The sequence below is a fragment of the Octopus bimaculoides genome, chromosome 1, assembly GCF_046866305.1.
Source record: "Octopus bimaculoides isolate indiv1 chromosome 1, ASM4686630v1, whole genome shotgun sequence".
Taxonomy (NCBI): Eukaryota; Metazoa; Mollusca; class Cephalopoda; order Octopoda; family Octopodidae; genus Octopus; species Octopus bimaculoides.
In genome coordinates, this window is record NC_142928.1 from 174125162 (window position 1) to 174143168 (window position 18007).

The 18007-nt window shown below is 33.2% G+C and overlaps 1 protein-coding gene across 15 annotated transcripts in view; it reads left to right on the forward strand.

Moving 5' to 3' along the window:
- The window catches only part of LOC106880457 (rap guanine nucleotide exchange factor 1), a 187620-nt gene that overhangs the window by 88277 nt on the left and 81336 nt on the right, over window positions 1-18007 (forward strand). For 4 of the 15 annotated variants that reach the window (XM_014930383.3, XM_089362257.1, XM_089362144.1 and 1 more), the window contains exon 1: window positions 4335-4923. The exons of 8 other annotated variants lie outside the window; for them this stretch is intronic. In XM_014930383.3, the coding sequence (XP_014785869.1) occupies window positions 4879-4923 (45 nt within the window). In that variant the 5' untranslated portion in view covers window positions 4335-4878. Of the gene's footprint in view, window positions 1-4309; window positions 4924-18007 lie in introns of those variants that run through there. 3 more of the 15 variants (XM_089362559.1, XM_089362522.1, XM_089362488.1) reach the window with 2 other exon arrangements.

An 18007-nucleotide genomic window follows, 5' to 3' on the forward strand; every position in this document is an offset into this window, starting at 1 on the left:
CATTTAGTACTTGTTAAATATTCTTGAAATTGCTCAGACTGCTTCTTGTTGATAAAGTAGCTGCTTACAAATAACTCCTCTATATTTCCTGTTTTCTGGTCAGTATATATATGTCTGTGTGTGACCATTATTGAAATATTCTCCGCTAGTATGTGTATTTAACAGGATGTTATACATCTTTCCGGTAATTTGAATGTCTTTCCCACATCATAATTAAGTATGTATTCACCTTCTTTAGCAAAATAATAATAATAATAATAATTTAAGGAGAACAAAGTAATAAGTATATCTTGTTTGTTTTTAAACTCAAGATCCTGTCTCCTCTGGTTTCAGCTAAAGGTGACTTGTATAAATATTGTCTAAATTTTTTTCATTTTGGGAGTGGCACATAAATTCCTTGAAAATTAAATATTGTTCTCTCTCTCTCTCTCTCTCTCTCTCCCCCTCTTTCTCTCTCTCTCTCTCTCTCTCTCACTCTCTCTCTCTCTCTCTCTCTCTCTCTCTCTCTCTCTCTCTCTCTCTCACTCACTCACTCATATCTTGTGAAACAGCTAACCATTCTGGCCTGCAGAAGGTTCCAATAATTTGTTGTTGAAATTGCAAGCTGGTGCCTGAACTGTCCAGACTTACAGTTAAGCAGTATACTAGATTAACTGTACTCCCCATTTGTTGTTTTTCTCTGCTTTTCTTACTTTCTGTGTGTATGATCGTCTTTCTTCCTGTTAAGGTTTACTGATCTTTGTTTTTAGGAGAAAAGGTGTTTGACAAAAGAGCTTAGTGGGCATTAGGAATTGAGAAGTAGAAATGTACTAAGGCTATATATGTAGCCATTTGTTATGCTACAACAATTGACACTTCTTGTGTTTATCAGGAAAGAATCAGAAATAGAATTTTATGTTTTAGTTTATCTTGACAAGTAACATAATGTGCAATCGTGCATTGAAACTATAGCAGTTACTGCCAGTGACTAAATCCTTGATCTATGATATTTATTTGTAACCATAGTATACTAGCAAATGCACCTGTCCTTTGGATGGTGTAATTTATTATAATGGTGCACTCCTGTGAACAGTTTAAGTTGAATTAGCCTGCAGTTAGAAGTTGTTTCAAGCTGATAGACATAAAATGTATAATTACCATTTTCACTAGCAGTTTATGATATGGTATTAAGCAACTTAGGTAATGAATAAAATTTTTTGAACACAAATTTGGCAGTTAATAATAAATGAAAGGCCATGAAATGAGATTGCAGTCAGCATTAGGGATCCTATATCTTACCTGAAGCATTTTGTTTCATGTAGTTATTTTTCTCGTAATGCCTGATACAACTGCATTGAAGCTTTTTTTCAATGAAAGTCATGTATGATAAAGATTATCTCGGTGACCATGGGAGCTATGAAAAAATACAAAGGCCAGCATCACCACCGAATCATTCTACACATCTGTGTAATTTTTCGTGCAATTCCACCCAGCAGTTTGACCTTGAATCCCAAGACAAGAAAGAATCGCCCATGTCAAATTTATATGTATAGATAATAATATAAATAATATATATGTATATCTGCATGTATACATACATATATGTACATACTTACATATATATGTATATACGCATGCATATATGGGTACAGGACATCATAGAACATAAACAACATGAAATACGTAAACATGGAATACACACTTCTTTTTGCAGACAACGAAAGAAACCAAAGGAAAACAAGACAAGCAACATAAAGAACGACCCTTCATCAGTTGTCTGTTGTTTTATCTACTCCACACACACACATCTTCTGTCTTATATATTATAGATAGATAACACTGTCACAAAAGAAAATGAAGCTGAACCTAAAGTTATATATATGTGGTTTAAATGGTTGTCATTGGTTAACTTTGATGTCTTTGTCTTTTTCATCTTTTACTTGTTTCAATCAATAGACTGCAGCCATACTGGGGTACTGCTTTGTATGGTTTAGTCAGACAAATCAGTCCAGTACTTTTTTTTTATATATATATATATATTTTAAAGCCTGATACTTATTCTAATAGTCTCTTTTTGCCAAACCACTAAGTTACAGGGACAAAAACAAACCAACACCAGTTGTCAAATGGTGGTATAGGACAAATGCAGATACAAAGACACAAACTCATAGACTTATGTACATATATATACAATGAGTCGATGATGTGCTTCCACCACTCACAAGGCTTTGGTTGGCCAGAGGTTATAGTAGAAGATGCTTGCCCAAGGTATCATACAGTGGGACTGAATCTGGAACCATGTGGTTGGGAAGCAATCTTCATACCACACAGCCACACCTTGTTTTCATAAAAATCTTCTAAACAAAAATACTATCAGTCATTATGAAAATGGTTTTCTCTTTAGTATATCTTCAGTATTGGTGTGTACATCACTCACAATGGAAAATGCTTTACTGATTTGGTAAGAATAAACAAGTGGAAACTACATATTAATTTGCATGCATGTATGTGTGCACACATACTCACACATTTATATTGATCTTACCAGTTACTAACCTATTGCTTTCACTTTCAATATCTCAGTGATGATGGAAATGGTCATAAATGACTACCTTTTATCGTCTTGAGTTTCTTTTCATCTACAGTGGATACCAGTATGTGTTTCATGAAGCCAAATCTGCCTTTATACATCACATATAGGAGTGTCTCACTTTTGAGCACTCAACTGCCCACAATGTTGTTAATTTAAACATCAGAGAAGTCTTTGTCATCAGCGCAAGAATCTAAGGACTCACCCTTCTTAAATGAAAAGTTTTGAGTTAGTTTCATTTTAGAATCTCCCTTCTCCTCTTTGTCTAACTCTAATGCACTTAAGTTTTCAGTTAATTCTCCTCAATGTTCTTGTTGAAACATCTAATCCCACCACTTCACAGATGACACCCTTCATCCCTTAGTAACCATTTCCCTCAAGGGTGTGATCCACATGCCACCAAACATTCATGTCTCATATGCTGTGGATCCTTTAATGGTGAATCAACCTGAAAACCTCTATGTAGTTGTGTGACTTGCTAAAAGTAGCAGCCAAATCATATCAAATTTTTGTACTATCTGGAAAAATAAAAATAGACACATTAAATAATATAGTTCAATACCTGACAGAATAGATAAGCTGCTCACTGATGGAATGCTTGTTTGTGATCATAGGTCTGCTTGGTAAAGGTTGACCTTGGGCTAAATAACATGTAGTGGTGGCATAATAACCTGCTCACAGCACATATTAGGGAAACATTTTCCCAAACTCATGATACTTTTCCAATACAAATGTTAAGTCTCAAATACCTTCAACATCCCTAATGTTTCCCCACCACCCACCAAAAAAAAAAAAAAAAAGAACCTGGCTCTTTCTAAACACCTTGTTCCAATCCTCTACCTCAGAATGGCAACACTCTGGAACTTCCTCTCACCCGTATTTTCATTACAGGTATCAACTTACAGAAGTTGGAGTTTATTATCAACCACATCAATCTCGAAACGTCAGTAAATTGTATGGGTACTGCTCCTCTTCTGTGGACTAAAAAGTATAAATTTGTGTGTAAATATATACTGTTTTGAGTCAATTTTTTTGTTATTGCTTGAATGGAGTTTTACATTTCTATATTAGTGTTTAAGCAAGTAAAATTAAAAAAAAAAAAATGTACATTAGCTATAGAATCAAGTCTCTATTATCATTCAACCATAGTTTGCTGGTCTTAAGAGGAATCTGAGGAAAGGGAAGCAGTTTCCTTTCTTTTTATACTTAGGTTTAGAAGTGTAAATAAGAGATATTGGCACTGCTTATCTAGCTGGAAAAATGTTTTTACATGCTGAGTTTGACAGGTCTAGAAAATGGCTTCTTTCTATCTTGTTATTTCTTTATCTATCTGCCCTAAGTTCCAATAAATGCTATCTGTGTCACATTTAATTGGGTAAACTTATTTTTATGATTTTTTATTGAATTCTCTAAGACGGATTTCTAAACCAAAACATTTAAGAAAGATAAATTTAAATCACATATTTTTCTGTATGCTTAATACGAATTCCCTTTTGTATTCCTTACCCACCTTTCATGGATAGATATTACCTCTATTGATAGTTCATGTTCATATTTTTTTTTAATTGGTCAGAATAAAAAATTTATATATTATCAGTTAATACAATTGAATAAGACTATTTAGATGTTCATAGAAGTTATCATTTGTACATTTTACTTTCTTCTGTTTTTCTTTTACACTTTTATTTTCTCATTATTAACCTGTGATAAGAATTGATAAAATCAAACCACCACATAGGCAATCAGCAGCAAGATTTTAGTGCTATTAAGTTATAACCAGAAGAGATTAAATAGCAGTAGTTAATGGCAACAGAATTGTGATGGTGAACAGAGTACAAAATTCTATCAACTAATATACTAGTTCCTAGAAACTCAACTACTAGTTGTAAACTTTTAGGTGGGGCGCACATGCTTGCACATAGATTCATAGGAATAGACTTTACAGCATGTTGCTATTTAGCTATTGCCTCTCCTCTAATGCTCTCTTCCCCTCCCTCCTTTCTTTCTCTCTCTCTCTCTCTCTCTCTTCTAAACACAAGTGCTCCTCTGGTGAATAAGTGTATGAATGTATCATACCTCTTCTCCATCTAGCTCACTGTCTGTTTCTTCAAGTTCCAGAAGTAAAGAAGAAAAGAAAGAAAAAAAAGTTCATACAGCTTTTTTCAGGCAACTATCCTTTCAACTAGTAGCAGTAGTCCAAAACACATGACTAATTGGTATTGCTAATAACAGCAGCTGAAGACAGCTTTTTTTTTCTCTCTCTCTCTCTCCTTTCTGTGTTATACGAAATTCAAAGAAACTTTTCGGATATGGTTTACAAAAGTAATAAGAATACACTGGATAAAAAATTGAAGGTATGTTTTGTGTGTATATCTAATTTTATGTGGTTAAAAAATTTAGTTTAGTTGTGTTTATTTGTAGTGGATGAGAAATATTTCCAGAGATAATTTATTATATAAATTGTATACGCAATTAATTATTATTGTTATCACAGCTAAACTCTGGATGTGTTTATCTATGAAGGCTAAAATGTGATGTGTTGTAGTGTTTGGAAGATGTAAATATTTTGATAGTTATTTCACATGTTGTATTCTTATTAGTAGCTGCTCCAAACTAAATGCATCCAGAGTTCAGATTTTTGTAATATTGATTTTTGTCTTTTATCCATTTGAGGATTATGGCAAGAGAATGAAATGAAGTACAATTGATATACCGTAAGATCACTTCAATCAACCAGACCTAATACCTACAAATTTTTTGTTTCTGAGATAATTCATTATTATTGGTATTCTCATTCCATCTGACTTGTTATGGAATATATATTGTTTATAGCAAGAACTACTAATATTTCTAAATAGTTTGCTTTATATTGATACAAATGAACTGCTGTCAAAGGGTCTTCTAGATTTTACAATTAAAATTTACTACAGAAGTGTATTAAACTTTTTCGCAATTTCTCATATTTAACTTTAAGAATGAAGCTTATGGAATTTTTTAATTAGTTAAGTAGCAGCAAAAATAAAACGGCTATTATTTGTTTTATAACCCACTCACAACTTCCTTGGTGTCATGTATTATTCTTTTGATAGTAATTATTTGTTTTAGTTACATACATCTAGAATATACTGCTGATTATTGTAATTCAGTTTTTATTTTGCTTGTTTTTGTGCGCTGCTAAATATTTTATTTCAACATTGAGATTGTTGTCTTATCAGTGGTTGCCGGAATTCTTGTTTACAGCTTACATACATTAACAAATAGCTAGCATATTTTTTTGTAATCAAAATTGTATTTTCTTAAAGTCATATTGAGTACATACTTTTGTCTGTTCTTCCTGTTTCAAAAGCATTTTTCTGTAAACATGTATTCGTATAAAAACTGTGGATGTTAAATTTTTTTAATATTTAAAATAATTTTATCCAATTTTATTTTAAGGAAGGCTAAGGGGATTATTAAAATCTGGGTATTGATATATAAAATTTCTAATCTTGACAAAAATATATTGTTTTGATAAAATTTAAATTGGGATCAGGTCCTCTATTATGATTGAATCATTTCTGAACTTACAATCTAACAACCTGTTACTGGTTTATACAAACATTAATTGGAAAAAAATTACACATGATAAGTTAACCATGTTTATAATTCTATCTTTCTTGCTTATATAAGTTTATTTTTATACCGCAAATGTTATTTTCAAAACCTCTCCTGTCCCTGTTTTTATTTTAGATATTTGTGTGGGGATTTTACACTAAAAACTCTAATTTTATGTCCCAGTTTTCACTTAGTTTTTGATATCTTATTGTGTATTTCCTAGATATGAAAAATAATCATGTTTAACTCTTCCGCTAAAGTTTATTTTTTCTTTTTGTTATGATAGTATTGAATTTGTCTATTTCTTAACTATCCCATAGCATTGAAGTATTATTACACCTCTCACTACACTTATTAGTTCAATCCCTCCCTATGTTATTGCTTCTCTTTCAATCAGTCAGGGTGCCTCTACATAATTACTTGACCTGTTACAAATAGTAGTCAAACCTCTTTCAAAACACTTCCTAAACAAAGGACACATTGTGTAAGGTAGTCCTAGACAAACTGTTTGAGAAAGGACAGGATGACCATGACTGGAATATCTTTTCTTTTAGATCTCCTGATTCAGGTTTGACCCTGGGTTAAACAACAATTAGGTTTGATGTTACAATTAAAAAAATAAAAATACATTTCAGCATTTACAGTTTTGTCTAAATCTATGATATACATTGTGATCTCCATTATCTTTATACTTTGAACTGGTAGCTTATATTAAGATAGGTAATTGCTTTAGTATATTCAAAAGTATGGCTGGATAAAGAAGAATGGTGAATAATAAAGAGACCTTTGCTCAAAAATGTATTTCCTACTGTTTAGTGTCACAGAAATATAACTGTTGTGCTTGTGTAGCTCCAGATCAACCTTCAGTGACCAGGTTGATAATCAAAGGTGTTCTAGCCATAATCACCCTATCTTTTATATTTATAGCTTAAACTACATTATTTAATGTGCCCGCTTTTTATGATGATGTGTGTTTTGAGGGTAACTCTGCTGCTACTTTTAGCAGTTTGATCAACTACCTTGTTGGCTTACTACTAAGGCATTCAAGCTATAACTATAATTCATCTCAAACTAAAATCTGCTATGTCCTTTTCATTCTTATGACAGTAGGATGTGATTTGAGAGACTCAACTGTTATTTCTTTTGGACAAATAGACTTCTTTTGTAAAGACTTCTTTGTTAGTTCATTGTAATGATATAATATGCTTTAGTGGGCAAAATATATAGACTGGAAAAGGTGTAACACTATGAATACTTTTGTTGCTCTTAAAATGTTTTATTAGTGCTTGAGTGGCAGAAGTAGTAAAATAGAGAAAATCTCCTGCACTATTTATTTACATTATAAGTTCAAATTTCACCAATGTTGACTTTGCCTCTGTTCTTTGTGTGTGTGTGTGTGGGGGGGGGTCATTAAAATAAGTACCAGTCAAGTATCAGGGGTGATACAGTTGACAGAACTTCTCACACGAAACATTTGTGAACTTATATCAATGTAAGAAATAACTTTTTGTGGCTGTGTGGTAAGTAGCTTGCTTACCAACCACATGGTCCTAGGTTCAGTCCCACTGCATGGCACCTTGGGCAAGTGTCTTCTACTATAGCCTCGGGCCGACCAAAGCCTTATGAGTGGATTTAGTAGACGGAAACTGGAAGAAGCCCATCGTATATATATATATATATATATATATATATATATATATATATATATATATATATATATGTGTGTGTGTGTGTGTGTGTGTGTGTGTGGTGTGTGTGTGTGTGTGTGTGTCTGTTTGTCCCCCCAACATCGTTTGACAACCAATGCTGGTGTGTTTACATCCCTGTAACTTAGCGGTTTGGTAAAAGAGACCGATAGAATAAGTACTAAGCTTGCAATGAATCAGTCCTGGGGGCGATTTGCTCGACTATAAAGGTGGTGCTCCAGCATGGCCGCAGTCAAATGACTGAAACAAGTAAAAGAGTAAAGAGAGAGTAAATTTACATAATATTTTAAACTTGGTTTCTCCAATAAATAGTATTTTGAAAAATATATTAACCAATTTATTATAAAGATAAAATATTTTTACCTTTTTTATATATTATCATTTTTTTATTTTAACATGTCAGATAGATCACAGGACATCTGTATAGGTTTTCTTTTTGTTCAGATGCATTATTTTTTACTTTGGTAACATAATAATAGAAAAGAATATCTTTTTGATATTTTTGTGTTGAGTATTATATTTGCTCATCTAAAATAAGAAATATTGAATCTCATGGTACTTTTGATGGTAGGGCAAAAGAATGTATGAAATGAGAGCAATGCCAATTTCATGAGAGAGAGCTGTCATGGATTTTGGAAGGAAATTCTGTTATACTTGAAAAATATTGGCTCTGATGTACACAATAGAACAAACTACCTCCTAACATTCATAACATTGTGTAACCTGAATAGGCTAGATATAATATACTTTTCCAAGAAAGGTTTTATTTTATTTTTGCTTTTTCATCAATGTCTAGAAGAATATGCATGAATATAAATAGAATAATGAATGATATTAAATATTCATTTTAGATTTTTGTCTCTTATTTATATAAAACTAAGACAATTATTTACATGTGGATTTATAACTTTAATTAACTTGATTACTGTCTAAAATTTATATTTTCATCTTTTACGTGTTTCAGTCATTTGACTGTGGCCATACTGGGGCTTTGAATTTTAGTTTTAGTTGAACAAATCAGCTCCCTAGTACTTATTCTATCACTCTGTTTTGCCAAACCAGTTTTGGGGGACTTAAATGTACCAGCACTGGTTGTCAAATGGTGGTGGAGGGCAAGCACATCACACACACATACACATACACACACAGAGTTTCTATTGGTTTCTGTCTATCAAATTACAAGGCTTTGGTCAGTCTGAGGCTATAGTAGAAAGCACTTGCCCAAGGTTCCACTCTGTAGGATTGAACCCAGAACCATCTGGTTGGGAAGCAAGCTTCTTACCATACAGTCATGCCTGCACCTATATTTAAAATTGGTTGATTAATCAGCGGTGATCATTTCATATGTTGTTGAAATAAGAAACTTTAGTATGAAACTTTAACTTGTAACTTAATACAGCTATTGCTGAAGTTGTAAAAATAAAATTGAGTTTTACCCTACAAAAGTTCGCGTGATCCTGGTTTTATACTGAGCAGCAATTTTTCTTTTATGATTCTGTTAAAGTAAACTTTATTGATCAGGTTAATTAATGAGGAAATTTTGAAAAAAAAATGCATTTTTGTTCATGGCAAAAGAAATTTCAGCATTGCATTTTTGTAGTTTTGTTTTAAAGAGCCATAGGTATAAGTTTCTTCACAACATTTTAAGTGCCCTTTTTATTTACAGTCTTTTGTGGGGAAAAAAATCAACAGGAAGGGCATTCAGCCATGTAAAATCTTCCTGAACAAATTCTGTTTTACCCCATGCAAGCATGGAAAAATAGACATTAAATGAGGATGATAATGACAAGTCAAATTTTGACTGTTTCAAACATGCTTCATATTGTTTCGAGAGAGAGAGAGAGAGAGAGAGAGTGAATAAGACACAAATGAAAAATGTCAACAGCACAGTAACAGATAATAGATATAGGAAGATATCAAGTTCAACAATGTAGCTACTTAATGAGTTGTGATTGGTTTGTAAAGAAGTAGTTATCAACCTTATTCTTTGCTATAATAATATTCATAATTGGTATTGAGTTTTGTTCTACGGGACAAGTAAAATACTTTTTTGATTACTTCAAATTAATTTTTCTATATGATTATCTTACTTTATAATTGTTTTGAAGAAAAAACAAATTAATGATTTCTTACATAAGTTCAATACCACATAAACAATAAAAGACTATTTGATCAAATCTCTTCCATTGTTGTGAGTTGTTTTATTGAGGAAAGAAAAGTGGACGGTGAAGTTTATCCCAGTGGCATTTATACTTTAAAAACGTAGTACCAAACTGAACATTTTAACATACGAAATGCGTGCGTGTGTGTGTGTGTGTGTCCCTGCTCTCTAGTAACATCCACTTATGTTTCAATTATGAAATTTATTGTTATAATTTGACAGTTTGTGAAAGAAATAAGTGTACAAAAGAAACAGCCTGATAGTGACAGAGAACCAAAACTTCAGGGACATGAGATGCACTGTAGCAACTATCAATACAGACTGAAGGTGATTCACTAGAAGTAAAAAAAGTTCTGCTATCAAGGTAACATAATTGGCTTTGGAAGTTATGTTACAAATGGAATAGTTGCTATTGTTCAATAAGTATGGAAGTTTTGAGAACTACAATTTTACAGACAAAACTTTACTGTATGTAGAGTATTCAGTTTCTAAAGTTCATCAAATATTGATGCTATCTAACAAAACTGATTCCTCTCAACCATACCACTTCATATACATGCAACAAAGTCTTTCTACCAATTTCTTTTTTCTTTTATCATACCTGAAGCCAAAACAACCACATCTACTAACCTACCTTTGTAGATACAATGCTGAATATTTAAATAAACAACTACTTGGATAGAATCTAAAATTACAGCTCTCATTGAATAGGTATAGAACAGTCAGTTCAAGCCTTTACCTATGAAGTAAGAGAGGAATGTACAAGTGTGTATGTTTGTATTTGTATATGTATGTGCAAATAACATTCTGCTGAATGTTATCTGCGAATTGAATTGCAGCTTGGATGTAGGCTATAAATTTTAATGACTAAAACAACCAATGAAGCAATAAAAGGAAACAAAAAGATGTTTCTAGTTTCACTGTACTTCAGAAAAGTTTCATTCCCAGTTCAACAAAAGTCTTCTTGAGAATTATCTAATGACAGATATTTTCATTTGTGTAGCTCTTTATTGAAACTCAGCAGCATTTACTTTTGATAAATGCACACAGAACTTGACCATATCTGAATTAAAAAAGAAAAGTGCTACTGGTTTAGTCATATCAATATGTCAAAGACCATCATACAGATACTTTCTGGCTCACATTTTTCTTGATATTCTTCTACAATTAGTTTTTGCATGTCATTGGCTTCACAAAATATATATCCTCCTACACAACAACATTTTTATTTTATTTTTTTTGTATTTAGTTTTGAGGAAGAGGAGTTGTAAGTTAATGGATAAAAATGATAGGCTTATAGTCATAATTCATTTAACTTTTACTTTAAGCATATTTTTGATTATACATTTTTGGTTATACATTTTCTCTAGTTCCTCTTTATCTAATTGAGAGTAAAAAAGAGGAATGTTTTAAAAATAATAAATAATAAGGCTGATAAAACAGTCAATTATTTTATTCATCCAGAACAGATATTTTGATTGCTCTTTTGGAATTTAACACAATGAATTACATTTTTTCAGGAAATGACATCACTTAATCTATCCCTCAAATAATAATAATAATAACTGGTACTTATTTCATCAATTCCTGAAGAGTAAAAAACTTTCAGGAGTGGGGGAATTTGACATAAGAACAGGAAGAGATGTAACTAAATACTTACGGCATTTTGCCTGTCACTCTACTCATTCTAATCTTTCACAGCCCTCTTTCATATTCACTATAAATGATTTCTTAAGTACGTACAAAACCAGAAAGAGAGGACAGTTAATTAACCGACTCCGGTTTTAACTGGTACAAGTTTATCAACCCTTGGAAGAATGAAAAGCAGGGAAAAAAAGGATGCTCTTGGGGAATAATAACAACACACTGGTGCAAAGCCATAAAATTTGCTGAGGAAGGCTATAGTAAATTAAATTGGTGCCAAAGCATTCTTTGTCCTTATTTTATTCAATACTGAAGTTGAACGTACCACTAGTTGCTTCCAAACTAGCTACTTCCAGTAAAGATTGTTTGCCAACATAACATGGCAGTCCTGGTTTAGGACAAATGTTGCTGTAATTTAGCCTCAGGAGACATCGTCTCCAGCTGGCTATACGACACGATCTGCGTCCTTATATTTTCGAACAAGGGAATCTAGCATCCCCACTCAGCTCAAAACAATATCTGTGTATTGTGATTTCCGGGTTATTTTCCTTCATCAGTACAGAATAAGTGTTCGGCTAGAGGTGAATTTTTTTATTAGGATAATTAATATCGTACATAGAGGGGACAAAACAGGACAATACAAACAATTATTGTTATTATGAGTTATTATGGTACTTAGTTTTTAAAAATATTGAATGATATGTAATTAAAATTTGACCTTTACTCTTGGGAGTGGGATTAAACCTGATGGGCTGAAAAGCCCAGCAGCTAACTATACCTTTTCCTTTTCCTATGAGGATTAAGCAGGGTCACATGCACCCACCTTTCTTACCACAGCCTTTCATCTTTTCTCAAACTCACCTCACGACAAGCAGCTCCTCTCCAACCCTGTCTTGCTCTTCAGATGATATCTGAAGTATGTTAGCAAACCAGGGCCAGAGATGAAGGATCCTGTCACGAGTCCTTGCAATCTTGTCTTCCACACACACTCTTTCAACACTGCAACTGAACAGAGAAAACATGCCTCACCTTCCTTTGAGAGTTCAGTTGGTGACACAATCTTTATCATAGACTCAGCTGATAGCTGTATTCTGCCTAGGTGTGACAACACGTGTTCAACGTAAATTATCATGCCTGAAAGTTTCTGGCACTGTACAAAAGTATGCTGGATGGTTTCATCATCCAGCCCACATCTTGGACATGCCATTGGCATTGACATTCCATGCCTGGATAACTTATCGCGAACAGGTAAAGCGTTCCTGTAGCGTTGCCAGGTCAGGGCTTTTTGATAATTATCCAAATACCCCGGCCTGAAAGTTTTTTGGAACAGGTTGGCAAGTTGGTTCTCATCAAACCCGAGAGCCCCTCCAAGGACGTCATCATTTTTAAACTCTACTAGTCCTTTATACAAAACCAAGGTGGTATTCCCACTGCCGGCCTTGCCTGTCTTGTGGATTAGCATGAGTACCTGTCAACACTCCTTTTGCCATTCTGTCAGATTACATCTTTTAATAAAACCAGGTTTGAAGCTCTCCAAAGAGGCTGGTCGTGGAAAGAATTCCTCTGCCAGCAGATTCCACACCTTGTCACCCTCCAAGTAGTGCCAGAGATGTCTCAGCCTCAACGCATGTCTGCACATCATTAGCCAGGGCATCCCTAACCCACCCTTTAATGGTTCTTGGCAGCAGAAGGAGCACCTCACAAGTGGCTTTCCTCCTTTCCACAATAAGCGGAAGAGGAGGCGCTCCAACTTGTTTAGCCACGAGTTGGGGCAAGGGACAACGGTTAGGCGGTAGGTGATTACAGATGCAATAAACACCTGTACCACCTCTGCCCTTCCTTTCAAGGACAGAGCCCATCTGAACCAAATCTGAACTACAGCCTCCACCCTGACTGCAACCTCACTCCAATTCTTCTACGTCTGGGAGTCCAGTCCAAACCAGACTCCAAGCAACTTAACAGAACCATCTGTCCAGTGACCCACGACACTGGACGATATGGACTTGTCCTTGTTAACTTTTGTCCTTGCCACTGCCTTGTATCCTTTGATAGTGTCCTGTACACTGCATGCATCAGTCATTTACATTAAATTTCTGCATTAGGGTAAATGCCTCACATATTTTTACAACATTGTTTTTGGTGTCTTATCACTTTGTCATATCACACTCAAGTAAATATTTTTTCAATAAAATTCCTATTGTGTTTAAGACCACAGCTATAAATTCAGAAACTCTAGTCTAACAAGTTCAGTACTTGAAATATTCTTATTAAAAAGTCAAATATGAATTAAGGTTTGAAAATGTATTTGATCAGTACTTAGGCACTAGCTTAAGCTAAATAGCTTTCTTTAAATTTGGTAAATTTTATTCACTTAGAATTGTAACATTTTATGTTGTCTTAATTTTTGGTACCAAACTCCAGATATATAGGTTTCTGATTTACTGTACATTTTCTTGTCTCCCTGAGTAAGTCACTTAATTCTACTTGCCATGCAAATAAAGGTTTCATATCTAATTAAGAAATTATTATTATTGTAACCATCTACTTCAATTTCCTATCAACTCAGAGTTTTCTGAATCACTAATTACTTGAGAAAAACTTTCAAGTGTTAGCAAAAGCACACTGTAAAAACTTTGACATAGATGCTTTGTATATGAAAAATACTTAATGTTGGTCCTAATTTCGTATGGCTTTTCGTTTGTTTTTAACTCCAGTAAATGATAACAGGTGTTGAACCAGCTCAAAATAACTTGGACTTTGTACCAAATCAAGCTAACGGTCAGCTTATCTCTACTCATAAATCTATTTATGTCTACTTTTCAGTTTCTCAAATGAAAAACAAAGTGTTAAATTGAAGACTAAAAATATTCAAATACTAATACACCAAGCAAATAATAATCTGACATTTTTCAATATGTGTAAATGAAATTACAACAATAACTCACTCTCTCATTAAAGTAAAGGAAAGCCAACATTATAAGTTATTTATAAAGGAAAATTACTTTTAGTATCTGTTTGTGTATGATAATGTAGAACTTTTCATATTACAGTATTTTTTTTTTCTCTTTGTCTCATAAAAGTATACCACAGTGATCTTAACATAAAATTGTTTACTTCTTTGACCTCTTGTGAATATGTCCCACTTTGTGTCTGTATACACATATATGTACATTGGTGATTGCACATGTATACATGAAGTTCAAGACTGAACACAAAACTTTTGTTGTTAAAAAGAAAACTTAATAGGAAGTTCTCAACTTTTCAAGAGCTTTTGCTCTCTTTCTCTCTCAACCCCCCCCCCCCCCCTCATAAATACTCGTTTCTAACATTGACACTGGTCAAAAATGTTGAGAGATGGTCATAGTTAATTAAATTAAATCTTTTTCTGTTAACCCCAGAAGAATTCAGGGCAAATTCAGTCCTTGCAGGATTTGAACAAAGAATATAAATACTATAATCTATATCTGTATCATTTCTGCTATTGACTGCCTTCATAAATAATAATAATCCTTTCTACTAAAGGCACAAGGCTTGAAATTTTGGAGGAGGGGGCAAGGCAATTATATCAACCTCAGTACATAACTGGTACTTATTTGATCAACCCTTAAAGAATGAAAAGCCAAGTCAACCATAGTGGATTTAAGCTATTGTAATCTTTATTTCTGCTAAGTTGAAGAAATGTAGAGCTATGGACTAAATGTTTTTTCTTTCTTAGTTTAAATTATACCTGGATCAATAAAATAAATACCAAACATATACTGTGAGTTCCTCATAAGTTTGTGACTTTATGCTAGTGTAAGGAATTGTTGGTTAGTCTGAAGAAGTAAATTCGTATCCGCAGCCTCTGCAGACTCTCTTAGACTGCTGAAGTTGATATGGTTGATGATGCTTAAAATTCTGAAAATTGATGCTTATAAGGAAGCTTGGGTAAGAAAAGACTTCCAGATAGTCTCAGTTCTCAGGAAAAAGAATTATGCAAGGTGTTTAATACAAGGTCTTTGAGATAAGATAGCAGGGATGATAAGCTGGGATTTAATGAAGGTGGTACAATTTGCTAGTGGAGTTAGTTCTTCTGTACTGTACAAGTTGTAGCCTGTTGATGAGTAAAGCAAAATGCAATTCAGAATGTTTGAAGTTGTTACAGCAGTAGTATCTCAGATGTATTAGCAGTAGTCTAATGTGGGCTACACTTGAGCTTTGTACTCAAGTACAGTTTGAGAATTGAAGTGGTTTGGGCTCCGAAGGGAAAAGATAACCTTTGGGAAACAGTTTTGGTTACATTATAGATGCATGGTTGAGCTATTTGGTAAGAGAATGATACCCACTTTTTGAAATAAATGTTTTTAAAGCATACTTTTAGAAAAGGTTGTAATTATATTCTGTATAGTGTCTATATTCTCATAGATACTGTTACTGCCATCACATTTTGTTCCATATTTTGGCTGGATTTGTAATATTACTTTTTCTGACTTACTCATTACATCAAGTCTAACTACTATGTACATATCTCTGCTAGTTTTCTTATTTTCTAGCTACAATCAATTATCTGTCCTTCACCTTAACACTCATAGTAACCTAACTTCTTCTTATACACACTTTTTTCTTAAAATATACAAATCTCAAGCCATGTTGTTCTTTGTTTTATTTATTTATTTTGAAATTCTCTAATATTTACCTTAATGTCAGTCGAAAATTTGCAACTGTTGAATGAATATCATTGCAATCTCACAATCTCAACAAAAAGTACACAAACACAAGTGTTACTTCTCAAATGTCAACACTGATAAATAAAACCATGGTTACATCGTAACATATTTATAAAGACGTATGCAGTTGAAGATATTTTAACATCTTACACAATTTATCATTTTTTATTCATTGGCAACGTATTTATGGAAGCTTTGCAAGTTAGTAGTTCCTAAGACAAAAGAATTCTTAGGCAGCTTTGGTATCAAAATAGTAGACACCAGAAGTTCATGATTTTTCTGCGTGTGCTTTGCTTTGAGAATTTTCAGTCAAAACAAGGTCTGCCAACCAACCCCAGTTTTTTCTCATTTTAGAGATGTCTTTTGCCAGTTTAAGAATCTCAACCATGCCAAAATTATTTGGATCTGTTCTATTTTATTTCTCAGCTATGCATTATCTCCAGTTAACTTACTTGGTGATTATATTGATATGAAACTTGCAGATTAATTTTGAATGGAAAAAGATATTTTTTAAACAGTTTTCTTTTTTCTCGTTTTGAACATTTTTTCTAAACTTTTTCCAACGATGAATGTATTTTTTTAAAAATTAAGATTTTATATGGGCTGAATTGCATTGGAGAAGGTATTTAAAGAATCAAGATATTTTTCTTCTATTGGAAACTCAGCAACAGACAGACTCACTCTAAAGATGTTTAAATTATTTATTAGTAAATCACAGTTATTTATCAAGACATTTGAGTATGCCACTTATTTAAACAAAATTTTAAAAATTATTATTATTGAGTGAGTGAGTGAGTGAGAGAGCAATGCATTCCATCAAAGTGACACTGGGGTACAAATATACGAAGCCCAATATACCTATCAGGATCTCATATCAGGATAAACATGATCTTGCAAGTGGTACTGAGTTAGAATTTTCTTCAGGTTGAATAGCCCATCTGGTTCAGAAGGTCGCTGAATAAAGTTTTAAGGATGATGAATGAAACACCTATATTTCCAGAGCTGAATTATTCAAACCCAAAAGAGTCCCTCTCAACATATGGCTATGATGCTCCTGCACTGCTTGTGCTCATGATCAGAGATGCACATATCATCAGCCACTAAAGGACATGCTCAACTGGTTATGGTCAAGCAACTGACAAGCAGATCTGGTACTGCAGAATATTTGCTGTAGCACCTCTTTTACACCAAAACAAAACATGTACATGATAACACTTCCAATCAGTTAAGATCAGAAGCCATGAGAGCCCCTGTCTGGTATTGCATTGGGCATTTATTATTATTATTATTAACTAGTAGAGTTGTTAGCACATCAAACAAAATGCTTACCAGCTCTTTACATTTTGAATGTAAATACTGCCAAGGTCAACTTTTCCCTTCATCCTGTTGGGATCAATAAGTACTAGTTGAACATTGAGGCTAATATAATCAACTAAACTCTTCCCTCAAAATTGCTAGCCTAGTGCCAAAATTAGAAAGATTTATTATAATTTTAAAATACAATCGTTGTTGATGATTCTGTGAGGTTGTTTCACATTTTATATCACCTCCACATACCATTCTTGCAACTTTCAATCATTATTTCTGGAGAGATTTTGCATGTATTTTAATATTTTCCCTCAAATTC